Source organism: Hyperoodon ampullatus (genome assembly GCF_949752795.1).
Source record: "Hyperoodon ampullatus genome assembly, chromosome: 2".
NCBI lineage: Eukaryota > Metazoa > Chordata > Mammalia > Artiodactyla > Ziphiidae > Hyperoodon > Hyperoodon ampullatus.
This window is the reverse complement of record NC_136915.1, coordinates 42984974-43010507: the sequence shown is the minus strand read 5'-3', so window position 1 is coordinate 43010507 and position 25534 is coordinate 42984974. Positions and strand designations below refer to the sequence as shown.

The window sequence follows — 25534 nt, the reverse complement described above, 5'->3', positions numbered from 1 at the left end:
AGAAGCAGAAAGAAAAATGAGATCCTAACTTTCTAGTCTCCTGATCTACACGTCTCCACTGATGAATTAAAGCTATATGGGTGTGAAATTTGGTATGGAGACTTAGGCTGCTTGAGCACCTTTTATCCCATAATAGTTGTGGAATGTGAAGATCTGAATTTTCATGGGGGCACTGATATTTCATGGCCAACAGTTGGTTTTTTAAAGGCCTTGTCATTTCAGATTGCCATGGGGTCCGGTTATTGCTGCTCTAAATGTGTATATGAACCTGCCTCCCAATGAACTTATTGCAGTGGTGCTAACTTGTCTTGACACTCTTGCCAACAGTTCTAGTGGCCCTGTGTGTAGTCACCGCACAGGTTTTGTGGAGGATTCAGCCTAAACTTCTGGGATGAATTTCTATGGACAAGAAATATACTGGCTTTAAAAATTAAGAGGTTTGATTCTGTTTTGAATATGGATATCAAATGAATCTGAGCACATGACATTTTAATGCCGTTTGTCTTTTCAAATAGATTTACCTTCTAATGCATGTGATGACAAGACTTTGCTCATCAGCTAGAACGTACATTTCAGAGGAGTTGTTACCTAAAATATTATCATAAGGCATAAGAAAACACACGATTTAAGTTGCCTTTCATGAACATAATTAAGAATTAATAAGCCAGTACCAGTGGCTAGTCCCCAGAATTTCCACTGTTTTGCCTTTTGTGACCTGTGTTATTAAAAGTCCATTATTTTTACAGACTTTATTAAATTGGATCTTATTAAAGCATTCTATATTTGCATTTGGTCTTTCATAATTCATTATTATTATGACATTTACTTTTTACCATCAGATCTGAAAACATATCATAAGCTACCCTTTTCTCTTGAAAGAAATGCTAATTTCAAACAGTCCTCTAATAGAAGAGAAAAGCTTTATCAGTTTTTTCATTTATTCCAGATCGTGTTAAGAATACTAATGCTAGACTTCAGTATGCTAATATCTCTGAGCTTTTTTTGGTCAAAAGCTTAGAATTATTATTTTTATCCCATACCAAGTATGAAACTAGAAGACCTCCTACTACTGGAGAAAACACAATTCTAAAGTACAATTCTTGATTCTAAGGACTTGTGAAAATGTTGCTAGATCCTGTTTAGACTAGATCCTGATGCCGGTTAATTTAACTTTTACCACCCGGTATTTGTCCTCTTTAAGAAATTCTTTCCTCTTAAAATTCATTTTGTTTGTTTTTCTCATAGTTTAGGGTAATATAGGGTGTGTGGCCTGCTTTTCTGTAGGATAATCATTTCTATAGCATTTATGATGTAGTTGAAAACTTAATACATTATAATTTTACATATTGATATCAGACTAATTTTAATATAGCTAATAAAACACTTAATGAATTTTTTCTTAGCGTAGTGATAAATTTATTAAACTCTGAAATGAAACTAACTTTGGATTTTGTCTCATTTTAGATTTCTGACAATGTGCAATAGACACTTTGGCAGCGTTGTTGCACAAACCATTCGGACTCAAAAAACAGATCAGTTTCCACTTTTTCTGATTATTATGGGAAAGCGATCATCTAATGAAGTGTTAAATGTGATACAAGGTAAAGTACATATCACAAGGGGAGTAGAGTGTCTCCTTATGTATGTGATAACCTTGTAATATTTACCATCAAAGCTGAAAGTAATTCTCGGGATTGGTGAATATCTTTGCATTTTAAAATATAAAACACCCAGAAGAAGAATATCTTCAAAAAGTATAGGTGCTATGAAATATGAAATATGCTGCATGAAAGTCCAACAGAAACATCTTAATAAAACTGCACAGCCCTTGGGACATAGGATAATCATGTTAAATATTCAGAATCGCTAAATTTTCTAAACTAGAAATTAAGCCATAATCAGTCATCAAATATGATATTTCATTCATACACACACACACACACACACACACACACACACACACACACACACACATATATTTCTTGCTGTAATGTCAGTTGGTTGAAGGAAATCCTTATATTTAGTTATCTGGAAAAACCAGTGACTGGATATTGTGAATTGAATAGTTCACAGTGGCAGTCGTTTCTCCTCATTTGTGTGAATCCATGTCTAGAATGCTGCAACCCTGAAGTGTGAAGCTATAGGATGCCTGTCAATTTAATCACAGTGCACACATTCTTTACCAAAATAATGAGTGATATTTTTTATGTTACTAATGTATCCTAAGGATCAGTATAAAAAATTCCTTTATACATGGCAAAGCTTAAATTGAAAACAATATCTTTTCTATGCCACAGGGAAAAGGATGTTTCAAATGCTCCAAGCTAAAGCTTGTGTCTGAGATACTTAATTTCTGCCCCTATTTAAGTCACAAGTTCTATAGCAGATAATGTAATGGAGGAAGGGGTATAAATTCAAGTGCCTTTAAAACTCAAATAAAACAAAACCTCTGGTATTTTATGTTTTCTCTATAGCTAGAGCATTCACTTTCACAAACAATGTTAAAGAAGACCTACTGCGGGAACAAAATGCATAGAGTAAATAGATAATGAAGATAATATCTCATTCCTGTTTTCATATTAATTAAGATAATATTTCATTCCTGTTTGCTGTAATATTTCCAGCAATATTACAGTCAGTAGTGGTTCTCAAAGCATGGTCCACGGACCTTAGAGGTCCCCTAGATCCGTTCAGGGAATCTACAAGGTCTATTTTTTTTTTTTTTTGGTACGCGGGCCTCTTACTGTTGTGGCCTCTCCCGTTGCGGAGCACAGGCTCCGGACGCGCAGGCTCAGCAGCCATGGCTCACGGGCCCAGCCACTCCGTGGCATGTGGGATCTTCCCGGACCGGGGCACGAACCCGTGTCCCCTGCATCGGCAGGTGGACTCTCAACCACTGCGCCACCAGGGAAGCCCCAAGGTCTATTTTTGATAGACTCTTTTTTTGCTTTTTTTTTTTTTTTACTGTGTTGACATTTGTACTAAGTGGCACAAAATCAGTGCTGTGTAAAACTGCTGGCATCTTAGCACAAATCAAGGCCATGACACAGAACTGTACTGGTAGTCATATTTTTCACCTCCATGTATGTGCATTTTTTAAATTATTATTTTATTAATTTTTAACCATCTTTATAGTTTGTATGATGCAATGTGCAGATATTTCTCCAAGATGAACAAAGTGAGTCTGTTACTTCAAGAAAAAGAACTGACAACATTTGTTGCCAATGATAAAATTTGAGTTTTTAAGCAAAAAGTTATATCCTCCATTTAAGATTGACAGCTTAAATACTTTTCTGGTGACGTCAATGGTGATGACAATAAATGTGATTTTTTTGATATCATAAAATTAGGTGTGTCAACATTCAGAAGAAATGCATGACTCCGTGAACCAATATTTTCCAAATGACCAATGCATAATGTTATAAACTCATGCATGAGTAAAAGATCCATTCAAAGGGCAAAATAGACCAGTGGATTTTAATGTAACAAAGTACAATAAGTTCATTGATAACGGTTTCAAATTCCTCACATACCTTACCTTGAAAAAAATTCCACTTGTCAGTTTGGGTGTATTAAAGAAAAATAATCTACAATTATCTATTAAAATACTCCTCCTTTTTCTAACTATATATCTGTGTGAGTGCATAATGGCTTCATAAATTTCAACCAAGACAACACATTATAGCTGGTTTGATGTAGATATAGATATGAGAATCCAGTCGTATTCTATTAAACCAGACATTAAAGAAATTTGCAAAAATGTTTAAAAAATTACATTCTTCTCACTGAACTTTTTCTTTTGGAACATATAGTCATTTTTCATAAATGTGATATTTATATTAACAAATTGTGGGTTATTTTTGTTACTTTTAAATGAATTGTTAAATATGTTTTAGAAATTTCAGTTTTAATTTCTAACACAGTAAATGTTGGTAACCATAACCCACATAAAAATTCTTCAGGGATCTCAATAGTTTTTTTAAGAGTATAAAGAGGTTCTGTTGCAATAAGCTATAAAAAATAAATTTTCCCTGAACTGCATTAACTGGAACCTTTCTCCATCTTGGATCATTAAGGGCTTAGGTATAAAATACCTTCAAGTACAGTTTGGCAATGAACCCATATAGTTAGGGCTGAAGCATAGTTGATAAGCAGTGGCTTTAAGCCTGAAAATTAATGACCAGTGTGTAGTCACCTGTAAAATTATAGTATTTCCCCATTGATGATTCTAGTACCCTCCACAAAGTATTCATGCCCCATACTCGTTGTTAGTCACTACAGTTTACAAATAAGAAATGGGGGCTTCCCTGGTGGCGCCGTGGTTGAGAGTCCGCCTGCCAATGCAGGGGATGCGGGTTCATGCCCTGGTCCGGGAAGATTCCACATGCCGTGGAGCGGCTGGGCCCATGGGCCCGTGGGCCATGGCCACTGAGCCTGCGCGTCCGGAGCCTGTGCTCTGCAACGGGAGAGGCTACAACAGTGAGAGGCCGGCGTATCTCCAAAAAAAAAAAAAAAAAGAGAAATGGAAACCCAAAGATTTTCCTGGTAACAAAATCTACATTGAAGATTCTCTTATTAAACTTTTTGCCATTTGTTATATCTGTTAATAATAACTATCAGTGATTGTGTGTGTGCTATGTACCAGGCACTTTACATTATCTCTGATCCCTCTAAGAACCCTACAGAGGTAGTGTTATCTTCATTTTGCAGATAAGGAAATTGATCATTAGAGAGCTAAAGTCACTCCCTCTTCTCTTATTCATTTGTTTACTAAGTGAATATTTATTAAGCCCTTGTCATGTGCTAGGCAACTTCTAGGTACCAGATCATGTAGTTATAAGTAGCAGAACTAGGGTTAGAACTCTGACTACAAAACCAGTTCTGCTTTCTTGGTAACATGATATCACACCAAGATAATACTTGTTCTCTAGCTCATTTATTGAGAGAGTAGTGCTTGATGTGACCAAATTAGATTATTTCTTTGGCTAAGGACCACAGCTGCTCCCTAACCGCATGTTGCCAGGGGTCATAAGGGAAACTGGGAAAGGACCATTGAAAGATTATGTTAGTCAAACCCTACTCTGGAAGAATACAAGCAAGGATGCTTACTATTTGTTGTCTCGTTGGTGGCCATTCCATTAACGGGACAAGAAGACACCTTCTCAGGCCCTGGAGAAGACTGGCTCTTTTGCCTGTAGGTTTGAAAGAAGAGAAAAATTGCTATGTCTTTATGTATCTTCATGAGTTTCCTTCTCTCTTGTAGATGCATCCAAAGCAAATAACAGAACTTAATGCATGCAAGAAATTGCATATATGTGCTATATGTTTGTTACAAACTTGGACAGGGAATAAAATAGCATTCAAGAAAATCAAACATTACAATACCTTCTCCATAAAGATTATAGCATAGTCATTTGAAAGCAGCTGAAAGAGAAAAATATCAATTGGGAAAAAAAAATTTTTTTTTTCAGAAATTGAATTACTGCTTGTTTCACCAAAGAATTTTTAGTGATAGGAGATAATTCTAAGTAAACAGTATGCTAAGATGGCAAAGGAGACAGGCTTCTGAGTCACACTCATATGGTTTCAAATCCTGGCCCTATAACTTAACCAATTTGACGTTGGTTAGTCAGGTTACTTGAGCTCTCTAAGCCTCATTTTCTTTCTCTTTACAGTCAAAATCATAATAACACCTTCATAGAATTGTTGTACAGATTAAATGAGATTTTATATCTATAAACCTAATCACTTAATGTAATTTGTTTGGCATATAAACAAATGGTAGTTGTTGCTAGCGTTATTAAGTAGATATGTTTTCCTAACTTGAAAGATACTTTGATCCTCATGACTTGGATATTCTTCTTGTAGTGCTGAAAGTCCTTCTTATTAAGTAAGAGACTGTTCCCTCAAATCTAAGTATTCTGAAATTTCAATTGCCAGTATACTGCTTTGTTCTCTTTCTGAAAATATGAAACTTTTCAGTGAAAACATGAAAGTTTTTATTAGCATGCCAGTCTGTAATTTTTTTAGACTGTAGTTATTCCTTACTGATTAATTCTAGAATGACTTTCCATTTTATAATGATCTTAATGTTAAATTTGGCTATCCATGTGTTGCTAGGTAACACAACAGTGGATGAATTAATGATGAGACTCATGGCTGCAATGGAGATCTTCACGGCCCAACAACAGGAAGATATAAAGGATGAGGTAAGGTGAAAGGTTAAGTAGACCTTTAATAGGATTTTGTTGAGATAATTTGTCAAATGGTGATGCTTGCCTATGTCATGATGGATAAATAAGGCATTGATGAAGATGTGTTTCCACATGAACGAAGGGTTTTTATGCCACTGAATTTACCTTTCAGTCCATTCTTTTCATGACCCAAGACCCAACAATTTGTTTAACTTTATGGACATTTATACTTTGCTAGATTTGATGGCAGGAGGTCAATTTACAGGAAACGAATTTTGAAGCATGTTTATAGAAGAAACTACAGTTCAGGAAATCCTATCTATTATATGGGTTTTTCACTCACTTTTAAGGTCCTCTTACTCTTTTTAAGTATTGAGATTGTTTAGCAATAAACACATTTTACACTTGAACATATTTTTGAAGCACTGTGAGAATTAGTAAAAAGATCACCAGAATTCTGAATTTAGCAGTCTCCCGAACATATTTAGATGGTATAGATGAGATGAGCATGGAACCTCAAATAGAATAATAATAACAGCAATATTCATAATGACAATAGTAGTCAACACTTACTGAATATCTGTAATGTACTAGGCACTATGCAAAGTACTTTACATTTATCATCTCATGTGATCCTCAAAACAATCCCTTGAAGCTGCATATGAGTCAGAGTTCTGGCTGGAAACAGATGACACTTTCAAACTGGGTTATTTGAGAAGAGTTTAATAAGGGAACTATTTATAAAGATATGGGCAGAGTTTATGGGAGTCAACAATGGATAGTACACTCTAGGGTTAAAGGAAGCCATTACTACCCTTAGGCCTAAAGGCCTAGGAGAGGGTGGTATATGAAGAGGATTGCTTCTTTTAGAGAGATATAGCCAACCCTTGGTGACCTGGTAAGGAGGAAACTAAGGAATAGCTTCCCTTTCCTTTTACACTCTGATCTCCTCCTAGTACCTCCTATTGACCTAACCCAACTAGAAACTGAAAGACAGGCAAGTGAACCTCCCTGGGCAAAAAGCTAGGTAGAGCATGGATACTGAGGGGCAAATGGAATATAATCCAACACAGATTGGTATTGTCATCTCTACTTTTCAGATGAGAAAACTGAGGATCAAAAAGTTTAAGTTAATTTACCCAAGGGTCACACAGCTAGTAGGATCTATAATAATCTCAAGTATTATTAGTGCTTTATGAGTCAAGAAATTTCTGGATTTGGAAAACAGTCTCAAGATAAAATATGAAACAGATCTTATCATTTGTTAATTTGAGATGCTAAGTTCGTATATCCATCAAATTATTCTTTTTAATTTTCTCTTTGTTTTTAATTTTTAAAGAAAGATTTATGTAGAACAAAATAAAGGAGAGTTTGATTTCTGAGCAATGATGAAAAGTTTCCGCATATAATGAGTGTTTTCAATGCAATACTCTTTAGCTATTACAAATGGGAAACACGTAAACAGTTTCCATTTAACCTTGTACTGTTGTATTTAACTTTATTTACTTGCCTCTGTCTTCTACTAGACTCTGAGTTTAAGAGCAAGGGTTGTATCGTATTCATGTTTGTAACTCTGTCTTCTAACAGTGTACCTAGGACACGTAGGCACTCAAAAAATATTTGTAAGTGATTGAATAAATGAATAGTTGAAAGAATTTACATGAAATGTGACTTGAAAAAATAATACTTGATTACAATGATATAAAACCTGATGTATCCACATTAACAAATATGAAAATTCTGAGCACTATACCTAGAGTTTTAATACTCAGTAGGTTCCTTTTATTGCTGTAAAAGTGTTGTTTGTAATTTTTCTTAGTAGTGTTTCATTTACTCTGAGGGAAAGGTAATCGGGTATATGGTAGAATGTTTATCTGTTACTTTATAAATTGACACTGACATTTTGAAATAATGAAGTACTGTACTTAGTTAGGAATTTGTAATAATAGGTGTGTTGCCATTCAAGATTACATTTATCCTGGAATAGAGGCATTGATTGACAATAATTCACTAAACACATTCTTCAGCCATTTAAATCTTGAGTCTCATTAGTACTCGATTTACAGAGTATGCTGTATAATAATATGAATGCACAATATTTGCATGCATATTCCCAGTTCATTCTTTCATTTTAATTTGTGTTCCTCATAATTCATTGGTAAGGAAATTGACTTTAATTCATTTAATACTGAGCACAAAGCTTAATATGAGGGTTGCAGGAAAAATCTAAGACTCCGTATAATTGAAATTTTTTATTGAAATTTAACTGCAAGAGATAAAAGATTTGTTTTTGTTTTTAGAGTGTCTTATGAAAGTTATCTTTTCAGGTCATAAGTAGAGTTCCTAAGAAAAGCTTTTCTAAGTTTAAAAACTTCTTTTAGACTATGCATAGATCATGATTTGGTATCTGCTGAGTAAGTGATAAGAAACACTGTCCCTTGTAATTGTGAATTTGGCTTTACTTTTTAAAAAATTTCAAATAAGACTTAAGCATACAGTTAAAATTAAATTGTGAACACGTTTGAAGGATGGCTTCCTAAGCCTGAATTTATTTAAACTTATCTTTGGTTCAGTTACGTCCGTCACTTCAATGATACCATTGTATTAGTGCAACCAGAGATGCCTATATTACATAAAGCTTTTATTAAATAAAACCAAGCCCAAAGCATATTCATACTCTGAGTCATTCTTCAATGGTTCAGAATGGACTAACCTTTATATCGCTAATTGTTCTGTCTCTAACCAGGAATTATAAATTATGTATGAGCCTCTGTTTTGACAGAACTATCTCCATATGGATATATTCATAAACATTTTTATTAATGGTATTAGTTTGGTTTTATAAGTGTTTACTGAGCATCTATGAAGAATATAGCACTGGGTTAGGTCCTGGGGACAGAGAGGTGCTTTGCTCTAGTGAGGGGCTATTGGCAAAGAAGGGATGAGGAGAAAAGCAAATATCACTATATGACAGTGGCCACATTTTAGCATCTGTTTTTGATTACAGCTTGGTTCCAAACAATAGATGCTTTCTAACATGTAAATGGAGTCAGTTTTTTTCATATGCACAGTTTTTTTAGCCATGAATAATCTCAAAACCTCTGATTATCAAGAGTTTATTATACTTAGCTCTTGATCTATTTGTTGCTTCATTCATTTGTTCGTTCATCCATTCAACACTAATTTACTTAGAATCCTCTATCGTAGGTGCAAGGATTACCCCTTTCCAGCCTAACCACTCTGATTAATTTGTATCTAAGCAATATCTCTGTAATTGTCAAAACCCAAATGTTGTAGATCAGGGCAGATTTCAAGGTCAGGAACAGCATTCTCATTTCTTTGGTAATTGTAAGAATATACTAGTGGAACATGGGCAACATATGCCAGAGGGGCCTTTTTAGGCTTACCCTTTAAGGATTCTGATTTGAGACTTAAAAACAGTATGCCACAGCACAGGGAGGGTAGGTTTATTGGCTCAAGGCAGCTTTTTGTGTTGCCAAAGGAAATTGTTGGCTTTGTGTTTGCCCCATGGAATGTGTAACTTTTTTGTCCTAAGTTTTGTCTTTATCTTACTGTTTGAAGCACTGCACTCCTTTTCCTTTCATCTGTTTAAAATCTCACCATTGTCATACCCATTCTCTTTCCAGAACTAACAGTGATAAACAGGATGCAGATTCTGGCTTCTGTTGATGTTTTCTTTTTTTTTTTTCTTTTTTTTTTTTTTTTTTTTTTTTTTTTGCGGAACGCGGGCTTCTCACTGCTGTGGCCTCTCCCGTTGCAGAGGACAGGCTCCGGACGCACAGGCTCAGCGGCCACGGCTCACGGGCCCAGCCGCTCCGCGGCACGTGGGATCCTCCCAGACCGGGGCACGAACCCGCGTCCCCTGCATCGGCAGGCGGACTCTCAACCACTGCGCCACCAGGGAAGCCCCTGTTGATGTTTTCTTTAAAACAGGAGTAAGTCATCACAAGATAGAGAATAAAAACAGTATCTTTGTGCAAAAACTAAAGCAAAACATATACAACAGACCAACCTTTAAAAGGATCTTTCACTATTAGGCTTCTTTAAAAATATATCTGGGGCTTCCCTGGTGGCGCAGTGGTTGAGAGTCCGCCTGCCAATGCAGGGGACACAGGTTCGTGCCCCGGTCCGGGAGGATCCCACATGCCGTGGAGTGGCTGGGCCCATGAGCCATGGCCGCTGAGCCTGCGCATCCGGAGCCTGTGCTCCGCAACGGGAGAGACCACAGCAGTGAGAGGCCCGTGTACTGCAAAAAAAAAAAAAAAAAATATATATATATATATATATATATATACACATATATATATGGACTACTTCCTGAAGCTAGCAAGAATAGTATCAATAGTTTTGTTAGGAGAGTTTTCCCTGATATAGCTATATGTAAATCTATATGTGAGATTAAAAACAAAAACAAAAGTCAGTATTTTTAAACATCAGAATTTCACTGAAAGTGTAAAAGTCAGAGAAGATCTAATACTCAGAAGTAACTTTAAGGAAGAAGAGCTAATTGAGTTAGCTGTTAATGATTCGAGCACTAAATAGATAGCTGAGTATACCATAGATGTCTTTCTGTAGGTGGTTGCTTTCTGCTCATAAAAGGGTGGTTGTTTGTTTGTTTGTTTGTTTTGAGATATCATTGACATATAACATTGTATTAGTTCCAGGTGTACAACGTTAATGATCTGATATTTGTATATATTACAAAATGATCACCACAATAAGTCTGGTTAACATCCATTACCACACATAGTTATAATTTTTTCATGTGAAGAGAATTTTTAAGATCTACTCTTAGCAACTTTCAAATATACAAAACAGTATTATTAATTGCAGTCACCATGCTGTCCATTACACCCCCATGACTTAATTATTTTATAACAGGAAGTCTGTACCTTTCAACTAACTTCATCCATTTTACCCGCCTCTCAACCAGCCACTCCAGCCCGCTCACTCTGATCTCTGCCAACCATCAATCTTTTCTCTGTATCTATGAGCTTGATTTTTTTTTTTTAGATTCCATATATAAGTAAGATTATATGGTATTTTTCTCTGACTTATTTCACTTAGCATAGTGTTCTCAACGGTCCATCGTGTTGTCAGAAATGGCAAGACTTTCTTCTTTTCTATGAATGAATAAGATTGCATTATACACACACACACACACACACACACACACCACATTTTCTTTATCCGTTTATTCATTGATGGACATTTAGGTTGCTTATATGTCTGAGATGTTATAAATCATACTGCAGTGAACATGGAGGTGCATATATCTTTTCAAGTTAGTGTTTTTTTTTCCTTCAGATAAGTACCCAGAAGTGGAATTTCTGGATCATATGGTAGTTCTGTTTTTAATTTTTCTGAGGAAACTCTATACTGTTTTCCATAGTGGCTGCACCAATTTACATTTCTACCAACAGTGCAGAAAGGTTCCCTTTTCTCCACATCCTCTTCAACACTTGTTATTTTTTGTCTTCTTGATAATAGCCATTCTAACAGGTGTGAGGTGATATCTCATGGTTTTAATTTGCATTTTCCTGATAATTAGTAATGTTGAGTACCTTTCCATGTACCTGTTGGCCACCTGTATGTGTTCTTTGGGAAAATCTCTATTCAGAACCCCTGCCCATTTTTTAATCAGATTGTTTGTTTCTTTTGCTATTGAGTTGTATGAGTTATTCATATATTAAATATTAATCCCTTATCAGATACATGATTTGCAAATATTTTCCCCCATTCTGTAGCTTGCCTTTTCATTTTGTTGATGGTTCCCTTTGCTGTGCAACAGCCTTTTAATTTGATGTACTCTTCTGTGTGTATATTTTTGCTTTTTCTGCCTTTGCTTTTGGTGTCAGATCCAAAAAAATCATTGCCAAGACTGATTATAAGGAGCTTACTACCTATGTTTTCTTCTAGGAGTTTTATGCTTTCAGATCTTAATTCAAGTCTTGAATCCAATTTTAGCTAATTTTTGTGTATGGTGTAATATAGTGGCCAAGTTTCTTTCTTTTGCATGTGGCTGTACAGTTTTCCCAACACCATTTTTGGAAGAGACTGTTCTTTCCCCCTTGTATTCTTGGCCCCTTTGTTGTAAAATAATTGACAATATATACATGGGTTTATTTCTGGCCTTTCTATTCTGTTCCATTGATCTATGTGTCTGTTTTTATGCCAGTACCATACTGTTTTGACTACTATAGCCTTGTAATATAGTTTGAAATCAAGGAAGCATGATGCCTCCATCTTTGTTGTTGGCTTTTTTTTTTCTTCTTAAGATTGCTTGGCTATTCAGAATCTTTTATGGTTTTATACAAATTTTAGGATTCTTTGTTCTATTTTTGTGAAAAATGTCCTCAGAATTTTGATAGAGATTGCATTGGATCTGTAGATTACTTTGGGTAGTATGAACATTTTTATTCCTAGGTATTTTATTCTTTTTGATGCAGTCGTACATTGGATTGTTTTCTTAATTTCTCTTTCTGATAGTTTGTTGTTAGCATGTAGAAACATAACAGATTTTTGTATGTTGATTTTGTATCCTGCAACTTTACTGAATTTATTTATTAGTTCAAAAACGGTTTTTTGGTGGTGCCTTTAGGGTTTTCTATATATAATATCATGACATCTGCAAATAGTGACAGTTTTACTTCCTCCTTTCTAATTTTGATGGCTTTTTTTTTTCTTGCCTGATTGCTCTGGCTAGGACTTCTGATACTACATTGAATAAAAATGAAAAGAAAAGAACATCCTTGTCTTGTTCCTTATCTTAGAGGAAAAGCTTTTAGCTTTTCACAGTTGAGTATGATGTTAACTATGGGCTTGTCATAAATGGCCTTTAATTTGTTGAGGTACATTCCCTCAATATCCACTGTGTTGAGAGTTTTTACCACAAATTGATGTTGAGTTTTGTCAAGTGCTTTTTCTGCATCTATTGAGATGATCATATGTTTTTTATCCTTTGTTTTGTTAATGTGGTATATATCACATTGAGTTATTTGCATATGTTAATCCATTCTTGCATCCCTGGAATAAATCCCACTTGATCATGATGTAATATCCTTTTAATGTGTCATTGAATTCAGTTTGGAAATATTTTGTTGAGGATTTTTGCATCTATGTTCATCAGGAATATTGGCGTGTAATTTTCCTATCCTGTGGTGCCCTTGTCCAGTTTTGGTATCAGAGTAATGCTGGCCTTATAAAATGCATTTGGCAGTGTTTCCTACTCTTCTATATTTTGGAGGAGTTTGAGAAGGATTGGAATTAATAATTCTTTAAATGTTGGTAGAATTCACCTGTGAAGGCATCTGGTCCTGGACTTTTGTTTGTTGAGAGATTTTTTGATTACTGATTTAATCTCCTTAAATCGATCTGTTCAGATTTCCTGTTTCTTCATGATTCAGTCTATACATTATGTATGTGTCTAGACATTTATCCATTTCTTCTAGGTGATCTAATATGTTGGTGTATAATTGTTCATAGCAGTCTCTTATGATCCTTTGTATTTCAGTGGTATCAGTTGTAATGTATACTCTTTCTGATTTTGACTCCTCTCTTTTTTTCTTAGTGAGTCTAGCTAAAGGTTTGTCAATTTTGTTTATCTTTTAAAAAAACCAGTTCTTACTTCATTGATCTTTTCTGTGGTCTTTTTATTCTCTTTCACTTCTTTCCACTCTGATTTTTGTTATTTTTCTTCCCTCTACTAACTTGAGGTCTTGTTTGTTCTTCTTTTTCTAGTTCCCTGAGATATAGTTAGGTTGTTCTCCAACAACCTTTCTTGTTTCTTGATGTAGGCATTTGTTGCTATGAAATTCCCTCTTAGAACTGCTTTTGCTGCATCCCATCAGTTTTGTTATGTTGTATTTCTTTTCATTTGTCTCAAGGTATTTTTTTGATTTCTCTTTCGATTTCTTCTTTGACCCATTTGTTGTTCATTAGCATGTTGTTTAATCTTTGCATATTTGTGAATTTTCCAGTTTTCTCCTTGTAATTGATTTCTAGTTTCATTACTTTAGTTGGAAAAAATGCTTGATATGATTTAACTCTTCTTAAATTTGTTAAGACTTGTTTTGTGGCCTAATATATAATCCATCCTGGAGAACATTTCATGTGCACTTGGGAAGAATGTGTATTCTGTTGCTTGTGGATGGAGTGTTCTATATATGTCTGTTAACTCCATCTTCTCTAACATGTTGTGTAACTCCAGTGTTTCCTTACTGGTTTCTTGTCCGGATGATCCATCCATTATGAAACGGGTGTATTAAAGTCCTCACTATTATTGTGTTGCTATCTATTTCTTCCTTTAGGTCTGTTAATATTCATTTTATATATTTAGGTGCTCCTATGTTGGGTGCATAAATTTTTTTTTAGTTTCTAAAAAATATTTATTCATTCATTCATTTATTTATTTTGGCTGCTCTGGGTCTTACTTGTGGCACGTGGGCTCTTCATTGTGGCATATTTAGTTGTGGGATGTGGACTCTTAGTTGTGGCATGCATGTGGGATCTAGCTCCCCAACCAAGGATCAAACCTGGGCCCCCTGCATTGGGAGCGTGGAGTCTTACCCACTGGACCATCAGGGAAGTCCCTAAATATTTTAAAAGGGTTCTTCATCCAATGATTTTTCTCCATAGTTAGGCCCAGATCACAGAAGATGATGTTTTCGTTCATCTTGCTTGTATATATTCATTTCATAAATATTTATTGGTCTTTTTCTATGCACCAGATATAGGGCACCAGTAACATAGCTGTGAGCAAGACAGACAGGGTCCTTGGACTTATAGCCCAGCAGTTCCAAGTTGATGCAGCCCCAGGAGCACGCAGCTAGGGTGAGCTAGACATGCTATATAAGCAATTTAACATGGAACACAGAAGGGCTCTTGCATTCTGCCAGTGCAAGCTATGAGGCAGGTAGTACAGGTAAGAAATAAGATAATAATTGTAGTCATTCTTCAAGTTCCTCCTATGTATCAGGTATAGTTCTAATCTCTAAGGCAGTGTTTTTCAGTATGTTTCCTAGACTATTGGTGTACTCAGCTATCTATCAAGGATTCCAGGCAGTTAGGTATGAACAAGCAACATAATCAGTTTTGTTCACGTTTATTTCACATTTTGAAATGTAAAATAAATTATGGTATCCCTCCAAATCCTATTTCATTCACCATATCTTTTACAATTTATTAGACTCCTCATGTACAACAAGGATTGCATTGGTTGTTTAGTCTTGACAAATACTCATTTAACTGGGGCAGTTGATTTTGGCTTCTGAACTTTCATGACATTCATGTGTTATTCTTAAGTTTACATTCATTTTTCCTTGCTAAATTAGTTATATTATATTCTTAGCTCACCAGAATTGATCGTGGCTTACATGTGGTTCATTGAAGCATAAAAACAGTGATGAAAATACTATAATAAATACTGTAATAATAATACTATAATAAATACTGTAAATCAGTACAGATAGTTGAAACTACTTCAACATCAGTGTAAACATAATTCAGAGAACTATAGTGCTAGTGTAGGAAATGCCAAGGCAGCTGACTCTGATGATTTCACACTAGCTTCTATAAAAGAAAATTTTGACTGAGAAGTAAATATATGAAAATTGATTATATAGGAAAAGCAATCTATTTACCCTTAATGCCACTGTTATAAAATTTTTCATACATGAGGTCTTCAAAGTTTTTGTTTCATTTATAAGTAAAGCCCAATGACCTACCTCTCTGTTAAATCAATAGATTTTTTCAGAGCAAGAGAAAAAAGAATACTTACCACTAAAATAAATTTTTTAATTTTATTGCTTAAGTCAGAGAAGCAACCAAACCAGGAGAAATTGCTTACAAATTCAACTCTTTGAGGTAAAAATGGATTCAGATATTACTCCTGACAAGAAACTTGTAAATCCAGTTACTACAAAGTTAACAATAGGAAAAAAAAATGCTCAAACAAGACAGGAGAATTAGTTCTTAGGGAAGTACTTCATCAAATGGCACTGTTGGATGGCATGCAATGGCAATAGGATGGTCTGTGGAAGAGCAGTGACCACACGGTGCTCACTATCTTGCTTTTCGGTTAGATAAAACCACTATTGTGTGCGAAGTGAGAATCGGTTCTTAGCATATTGTTATACATATATATATATATATATATATGAGGTAGAATCATCTCTTCATTCTGTTCATCAATTAAAAATGTATATTACCAGAGAAGTTTTAACTTAGTGATTATTTTGCAAGTTCTGAGTTATATTTTAAAAGATAAAGTAGAATCAGTATTGATGACAAAATTACTTCAAAGAACACCATCCAGAAAGTGAAAAAACAACCCACAGATTGGGAGAAAATATTTGCAAATCATATATTTGATAAGGGACTTGTATCTAGAATATATAAAGACCACTTACAACTCAATAATTAAAAGGTAAATTACTCCCATTAAAAATTGTGCAAAAGATCTGAATAGACATTTCTCCAAGGAAAATAAGCAAATGACCAATAAGCACATGAAAAGATGTTCCATATCATTGGTAATCAGGCAAATGCAAATCAAAACCACAGTGAGATACCACTTCACACCAACTACAGTGGCTAGAATCAAAAAGTTAGATAACAAGTGTTGGTGAGGATATGGAGAAAGTTGAACCCTCATAGACTGCTGGTGGGAATATAAGATGGTGAAAATGCTTTGGAAAATAGTCTGGCACTTCCTCAATTGATTAAACATAGTTACCATATGATCCAGCAGTTTCACTTCTAGTTATATACCTAAGAGGAGTGTAAAGATATGTCCATACAAAAATTTGTACATGAATGTTTATAGCAACATTACTGTAGCCAAAAGATAGAGGCAACCCAAATATTCATCAAGGGATGAATGAGTTAGAAAAATGTGGTATATACATACAATGGAATATTATTCAGCCATAAAAAGGAATGAAATTCTGATACATGCTACAATATCAGATACATTTTGAAAACATTATGCTAAGTGAATGAGCTCATCACAGAAGACCACATATTATATGGTTCTGGACTCATATAATAAGTCCAGAATAGGAAACTATAGAAACAGAAAGTAGAATTGTGCTTGCTTACAGTTGGGTGTGGGGAGTAAGTGGTTTTGGAAGATAGGAGGGTGATAGCCAGAGGTTTGTTTTGTGTGTGTGTGTGTGTGGTACGCGGGCCTCTCACTGCTGTGGCCTCTCCTGTTGTGGAGCACAGGCTCCGGATGCGCAGGCTCAGTGGCCATGGCTCACGGGCCCAGCTGCTCCGCGGCATGTGGGATCTTCCCAGACCGGGGCACGAACCCACGTCCCCTGCATCAGCAGGTGGACTCTCAACCACTGCACCACCAGAGAAGCCCTGTGTGGTTCCTTTTTGAGGTGATGAATATGTTCTAAATTTGACTATGGTGATGGTTGCATATATCTATGACATGTACACTTTAAACCATTGATTGACTTGTACACCTTAAACGTGTGAATTGTGTGATATGAATGTATTATATCTCAATCAAGCTGGTTTAAAAAAAAAACAAACAAACTATAAGTTCAGCAAGAAAGATTATGACTATTCAGATGACAAGGATTGCACCTGAATGTCAATCTAAACACTGCTTTACTGAAATGAATAGCTAGTAATTAATAATATTCCCCTCAAGTCTTGATATGGTATTGAAGAAAATAATGAAAATTGCTAGTATCTTAGGCAGCTTCAAGTAGACATCTTTCTGGTAAACCATTTAAATAATGCAAAAGGAGTCTAAGACGTTCCTTCTCAAACAAGTATGCTGGTTATCTAAGTCAGATCTCAGAGTGTCACCTGGGAACTTGTTAAAAATGCAATTTTTCAGGCCCCAGCCCCAGACCTGCTGAATCAGAATTATGAGGGTGGGACCCAGTAATATGTTTTAACAAGCCCCCCAGTTGATTCTGCTGCACAATAAAGTTTGCAATCCTCTTCCCTAAGGGAAAGGTTTGAGCATAAGTTTTTGTAATGAGGCATGTGAAAAAAACTTTTTATGACTCTAATAATAAAGGAAAAAATGCAAGGGCCTTGTTCAAATTTTATATCTCAGTAATATATTCTTGAGCATCCTAAACCTGTTTTTCGGGGCTAAAAATACCATAGTTTTTAATTTTGAGAATAAAATTTCAAGATTTCTTAGGAAAAAATGAACTGTGGTGCACATGGCTTTAATTATCAAGAGCTTGACTCTTTCAAAAAACTTGATAACCTTCTTCATTCTTCAGTAAAAGAAATTGATTATATATAATAGAGGATGTTTCCAATCCCTTAAGGCTTCAAAAAGAACTACTTTTTAGAGCAAGAGCACCCAAAAAAATGAATTAGGAATCTACTTACCACTATCTCCCAAGGTTAAACGGTCAACTCTTTGTCTCTTGAGTGGGATAAACTCATTGACTTAAGTATGATATAGCTTAAAGTAGCCCTGTATGAGGACTTTCTTGGTGGTCCAGTGGTTAAGACTCTGCACTTGCACTGCAGGGAGCATGGGTTTGATCTCTGGTTGAGGAACTAAGACCCCACATGTCTCTCTGTGTGGCCAAAAAAAAAAAAAAAAAAGGTAGCCCTGTATGAGAAGTGTCTTTATAATTTGAGTCCTTATTTGATCCAAATATTCAGATGCAACTGAAAAAGCCAACAAGCATTAGATTATATTCTTAATAATCTCTAAGTGGAATTTTCTAAGTTATTAGAAATAAAAGAAATGGGATATGAAAGCTACCCTACAGCTGAAACTAGGAGTCATCAAACTGGATACAAATAACTTTGGTGAAATATTGCAAACAATATCAATTACCTTTTAGTTAAAAGGTAAAGATAATAAACTATTACTAGTATTACTTAAATATTATGGCTGGGCTTCCCTGGTGGCGCAGTGGTTGAGAGTCTGCCTGCCGATGTGGGGGACGTGGGTTCGTGCCCCGGTCCGGGAGGATCCCGCATGCCGCGGAGCGGCTGGGCCCATGGGCCATGGCCGCTGGGCCTGCGTGTCCGGAGCCTGTGCTCCACAGCGGGAGGGGCCACAGTGGTGAGGCGCCCGTGTATCGCAAAAAAAAAAAAAAAAATTATGGCTTATTTTTGTTATCTAAAAATTATGATCTTAGAAATTTTCCTAAAATTGATGGTTTACACATGGGCCAGTATCATTAAGTTCACCATTTTAAAGGAATTAAAGTCTGTTTCTTTGCCAATGAATTATGAGGTACACAAATTAACATGAAGACTGAACTGGGAATATGCCCACAAATATTGTGTGTTCATACTATTATACAACATAATCTGTAAATCTGGTATTAATGAGACTCATTTGATGAGGAAAAAGTATTTGACAAAATCAAACACCATTTCATGATAAAAACAAACAAAACAATAGTTACAGAAGGGAACTTCCTCAACATAATAAAGGCCATATTTGAGAAACCACAGCTGACATTCATACTCAGTTGTTAAACACTGGAAAGCTTTTCCCCTAAGATCAGGAACAAGACAACTATGTTTACTTTCACCACTGCTATTCAGTAGTGGAAGTTCTATATAGAGCAGTTAGGCAAGAAAAATAAATAGGAGGCATTCAAATTGGAAAGAAGTAAAATTATCTCTGTTCACAGATGACATGATCTAATATGTAGAAAACCCTAAAGATTACACACACACACTGTTAGAGCTAATAAACAAATCTGACAAAGTTGCAGGGTATAAAATTAAAAATCAGTTGTATTTATACTAACAAGAATCTGAAAAGGAAATTTAGAAAAGAATTCCATTTACAATAACATTAAGAATAATGAAATACTTAGAAATAAACTTAACCAAGGAGGCCCATGCCCTGTATTCGGAAAACTAAAAATATTGCTGGGGCCTCCCTGGTGGCGCAGTGGTTGAGAGTCCGCCTGCCGATGCAGGGGATACGGGTTCGTGCCCCGGTCTGGGAGGATCCCATATGCCGCGGAGCGGCTGGGCCCGTGAGCCATGGCTGCTGAGCCTGCGCATCCGGAGCCTGTGCTCCGCAACGGGAGAGGCCACAACAGTGAGAGGCCCGCGTACCACAAAAAAAAAAAAAAAAAAAAAAAAAAATATTGCTGGAAAAAATTAAGAAGGCCTAGATAAATGGAAATACCTCCCCTGATAATGGAATTGGAAGACTTAATGTTGTTTAGATAACAACACTTTCCAAAATGATCTACAGATACAGTGCAATCCTTATCAAAATCCCAAAGGTGATTTTTGCAGAAACAGAAAAACCCATTCTAAAATTCATACAGAATTTCAGGAAACCCCAAATCACTGAAACAATCTTGATTTCAAAACTCACTACAAACCTACAGTATCAGAACAGTGTGGCACTAGCATCAGGATAGATATATGGACCAACAGAATAGAAAAGAGAACCCAGAAATAAATATTCCCTCATATGTATGGTCAAATGTTTTTTACCAAGGGCACCAAGACCATTGAATAGGGAAGGAACAGTCTCTTCAACAAATGGTTCTGGGAAAGCTGGATACCTAAATGCAAAAGAATGAAGTTGAACCCTTACCTAACAGCATATACAAAAATTAGCTCAAAATGGATCAAAGACCTAAATTTAAGAGCTAAAACTATAAAACTCTTAGAATAAAACATAGGGGGAAATCACCATGACTTTGGATTTGGTAATGGTTTCTTGAATATGACATGAAAAGCACGGAAAACAAAAGAAAAAATAGATAAGTTTGGAGTTCATAAAAATTTAAAACTTTTGTGCATCAAAGAACACTATCAAGAGAGTGAAAAGACAACCTACAGAATAGAAGAAAATACTTATAAATCATATATAATAGGGTTTAATATCCAGAATATATAAAGAATTCCCACAACTCAACAACAAAAAAGCCAAACAGCACAATTCAAAATGGGCAAAGGACTTGAATAGACATTTCTCCAAAGACAATACACAAATGGCCAACAAGCACAGGAAAAGATGCTCAACATCATTAGTCATTAGAGAAATGCAAATCAAAACCACAATAAGATACCATCTCACATCCACTAGGATGGCTGTAATCTAAAAGAATGGAAAATAACATGTGTTGACAAGGATGTGGAGAAATTAGAATCCTTGTACATTGCTGGTTAGAATGTAAAATGGTACATGGAAAACAGTTTGGCAGTTCTTCAGAAAGTAAACAGAATTATCACATTACCCAGAAATCCATTTCTAGGAATCAAAAACAGGGACTCAGAACTTGTACACGAATGTTCATGCAGCATTATTCACAATAGCCTAAATGTGGGAACAATCCAAATGTCTATGAATGGATAAACAAAAGGTGGTATATGCATGCAATGGATTATTATTCAGTCATAATAAAGATTTAATATATGCTGCAACATGGATGAACCTTGTAAACCTTGAAATGAAAACTGCCAGACACAAAAGACCAAATTGTATGATTCCACTAATATGTCTTGAATAGGCAAATTCATAAGAACAGAAAATAGATTAGAGCCCAGGAACTGGAGGTATGGGGTGGGTTGGGGAGTTATTGCTTAATGGGTATAGAGTTTCTGTTTAGGGCGATGAGAAAATTATGGAAATAGATAGTGGTGATGGTTTGCACAACATTGTGAATGTAATTAATGCCACTAAGTTGTATAGTTAAAATAGTAAATTGTATACTACACATATCTTACTATAATAATTTTTTTTTTAAAGGACAACACAATACACATGGATGTTTGGTACTTTTGAGTGCAGGGAATGGAGAGATTGCTGTGGGCTGGCAATCTTGTTTATTCTTGAGCTCAGAATTTGCTGGACACTACTGGGGACTGACGTAGAGTGGGAAAGATTCCAGCTCTGCCTTCGTGAGCTTTAATCCTGAGCAGTTTATTACTCTGTATTAAATTCCAAACTTCTACCTCTTAGGGAAGCAAGGATGTCACTTGAAGTACCTTAAAGAATGGAACAAGCATGTGTTTGATTGTCTGCTAGTGCCAAGCACTATGCTAGTTACTTTCTCTAAATACTGTCTTTTAGCTTTCATGGTAATCTTATGGGATACTTATTATCCCCGTTTTATTGAGGAGGAAAGTGAGGCTTATAGAAGTTAAATAATTTGCCCAGAGTCACACAGCTGTGTCAAAACCAGAATACATACTTATGTGCTTTTCATACATTATCATCCCTTGTAAAGCTGAGTTACATTTACATTAAAGATTCATGGGATAGGGCTTCCCTGGTGGCGCAGTGGTTGGGAGTCCGCCTGCCGATTCAGGGGACACGGGTTCGTGCCCCGGTCCGGGAAGATCCCACATGCCGTGGAGCGGCTGGGCCCGTGAGCCATGGCCGCTGAGCCTGCGCATCCGGAGCCTGTGCTCCGCAGCGGGAGAGACCACAGCAGTGAGAGGCCCGCGTACCGGGGTGGGGGGGGGGAGAAGATTCATGGGATAAACTGAAGTAGTACTCTTATCAAGATTAGGTAGAGTCAGTGGACTGACCTGAAGAGTAGGTCAGACACTCACAGATTCCCAAATATCATATTCACTTGAGTAGAGTAAAAAAGTTTGTCATAACTGTCTACTCTTGAGCATGGAATAATGCTCACTGTTAAAAAATTATATCCACACCCTGTTTATTTACATTTGTTGCCCTTAAAGTGCCTGCTGATGGATCTGTTCATTCATGCTTGACACCTCAGAGTAGAAGTTAATTGTCATTTGTGAAGCTAATGTAAAGAGATTTATGACTCAACATTGGCATTACAATTCAACACACCTGTTCAGAGCCAGCCCTTCACATTTTTCCTTCCTTTGCCTGAGGTGGAGATTTCTTCATGGATTACAGTAACACTTTTTGACAAGCTTAGACTGGGTGGAGCTGCCTTGTACTGACAGCCCACAGTTGATGATATCTCAGTAATGCATTCTTTTTTTATTTGGGCTGTCAACATTTATTACTGTAAAGGCACTCATTTTTAAACAGCTGGCCCAACCTGTCCACTTTTTGTTTTTAGTAGCAGTAGAGTCTAACAAAGTATGTTTATTTTTCTAGTTATACAGTCTTAGCTAGCTTTGGGGGAAGTATATCTAGTTGTATTTTCTTTTATGTACCATTGTTTTAAAAGTAGCTATCTTAGTGTTCTCCAAATAAAAATTAAAGCCTTCTACTACTTCTAAAGTCTTCTTAAGTGGCTATTGAGACTTTCCCAATGTCATAAACCTGACAGGCACCTAAAGAAAATGTTAACTGAAACTCTCTTAAGTCAAATCCTTTAAAAAGATTCAGAGCAAACTGCTCATGTCTTAAATGCTACCTAAATCCCTGTCTTTGGAGACAGTCATGTCCTTGATGATTTTTTCTTTCCCACTGGGAAATATATGGCTATCTTAGAAGGAATTTGGGAGCTGGAAGTACATGTGCATTCTACCTTTACCTTGAACTTTTATGCTACCAGATTGAGGGCCTACCTCTGGTGGTTTTTGGAGAGGTTTAAAAAAAAAAAAAAGTGTGAGGGACAATATTTTTCTTTAAGGAACTTAATCTATAGTTTGAAAGTTAAAGCACATCCTTACAAAAATAGATGTTACATGACTTAGAAGAATACAGGAGTGCATTTTGTATAGTCAGAAGAGACTTTTCTGAAGAGGTAAGATTGGATCTGGTACTGCAAAGGACAGAAGAGTTTGCATGTGCAGAGGTAAGAGGAGAGAGCATTACAATGTGGAGAACGTATGACCAAAGGAATAGTGTAAAAAAGTTGAAGTCATGTTGGTCCAGTTTAGATAAAACAGAGAGTTTGTATAGAAAGAATAGAAGGAAGCGAAATTAAATTGCCTATCATTCGTATTTTTAACAAGTCACCTTTGCCTTCCGAAGTTACTTTTCTCTTATTTTTGTGCCTCTCATGAGGGATCGTGAGAATCCCTTGGCACCATTCTTACAGCTACAAATTTACCTTAATTCCAGTTAACCCTATTCAGTTACTTATCATGCCAGCAAACAGTAATTGCAATATAGTATGAAAACACAGCAATGGCAATAAGTACAAAGTACAGAGGTGACACAAAGAATTCTTAGAGGTGAAAACATTTGAATATTAAAACATGATATGTAGATGTTCACCAAGTAAACCACCATTAATTCATTTCTTTGGCCCCTAAATCAACAAATTTTTATTAAGGACCTGCTATATGCCCTCATTTCTGCTAAGCACTAGTAGGTAGAAGGATGACACAGTCCTTTAGATGTTCAGTGACATGCAGACGAAAGGATCTCAGTATAATGATATAATTCCAAGATGGAGATAGATGTAGGGTGTTAAATCTGCCTATCAGGGAAATTTCTTTTAAGTTGAAGCTTTTCTAAAAAGCAACATTGTAGCAGGTAGACTTGTAGGGAAGTGTCTTCCAGAAGAAAAAAAGGTACTTTCTAATAGATGGCTAGTTTGGAAGACTACATCATCAGCCAGAAGAGACACACATTATAATTAAATGAGGACTACTTGGTTAAATGGGCAGAAAGATTCTAATTTCAGATTAGATATTTCACTTCAATGATAGCCATATATACCTCCCACATCCTATTATACTCATCTATCTCTTTGCAGACCATTTTTACCATAAAGCACACTAAACCCGCATACTGCAAAAAAAAAAAAAGCACACTAAAGGTAGTCAAGGCGAAGAAGAAATGATTCTCCACACTCCACACTTCTAAATTTTTGTTGTTGTTAGAGGTTGTGTGTGTGTGTGTGTGTGTGTGTGTGAGTTTTGAATTTTATTTTTTTATACAACAGGTTCCTATTAGTTATCCATTTTATACACATCAGTGTATACATGTCAATCCCAATCGCCCAATTCACCACAGCACCACCACCACCACCCTGCCGCTTTCCCCCCTTGGTGTCAATACATTTGTTCTCTACATCTGTGTCTCAGTTTCTGCCCTGCAAACCGGTTCATCTGTACCATTTTTCTAGGTTCCACATATATGTGTTATTATACGATATTTGTTTTTCTCTTTCTGACTTACTTCACTCTGTATGACAGACCCTAGACTCATCCACATCTCTACAAATGACCCAATTTCGTTCCTTTTTATGGCTGAGTAATATTCCATTGTATATACGTGCCACATCTTCTTTATCCATTCATTTGTCGATGGGGATTTAGGTTGCTTCCATGACCTGGCTAGTGTAAATAGTGCTGCAGTGAACATTGGGCTGCATGTATCTTTTTGAATTATGGTTTTCTCTGGGTATATGCCCAGTAGTGGGATTGCTGGGTCATATGGTAATTCTATTTTT

General features: G+C 36.0%; 1 protein-coding gene across 2 annotated transcripts in view; it reads left to right on the top strand.

Moving 5' to 3' along the window:
- The window catches only part of FAF1 (Fas associated factor 1), a gene marked incomplete at its 5' end in the record, with an annotated part of 488979 nt that overhangs the window by 389015 nt on the left and 74430 nt on the right, over window positions 1–25534 (top strand). For both annotated transcript variants that reach the window (XM_079696859.1, XM_079696858.1), the window contains 2 exons: window positions 1465–1601; window positions 6121–6209. In XM_079696859.1, the coding sequence (XP_079552985.1) occupies window positions 1465–1601; window positions 6121–6209 (226 nt within the window). The remainder of the gene's footprint in view (window positions 1–1464; window positions 1602–6120; window positions 6210–25534) is intronic.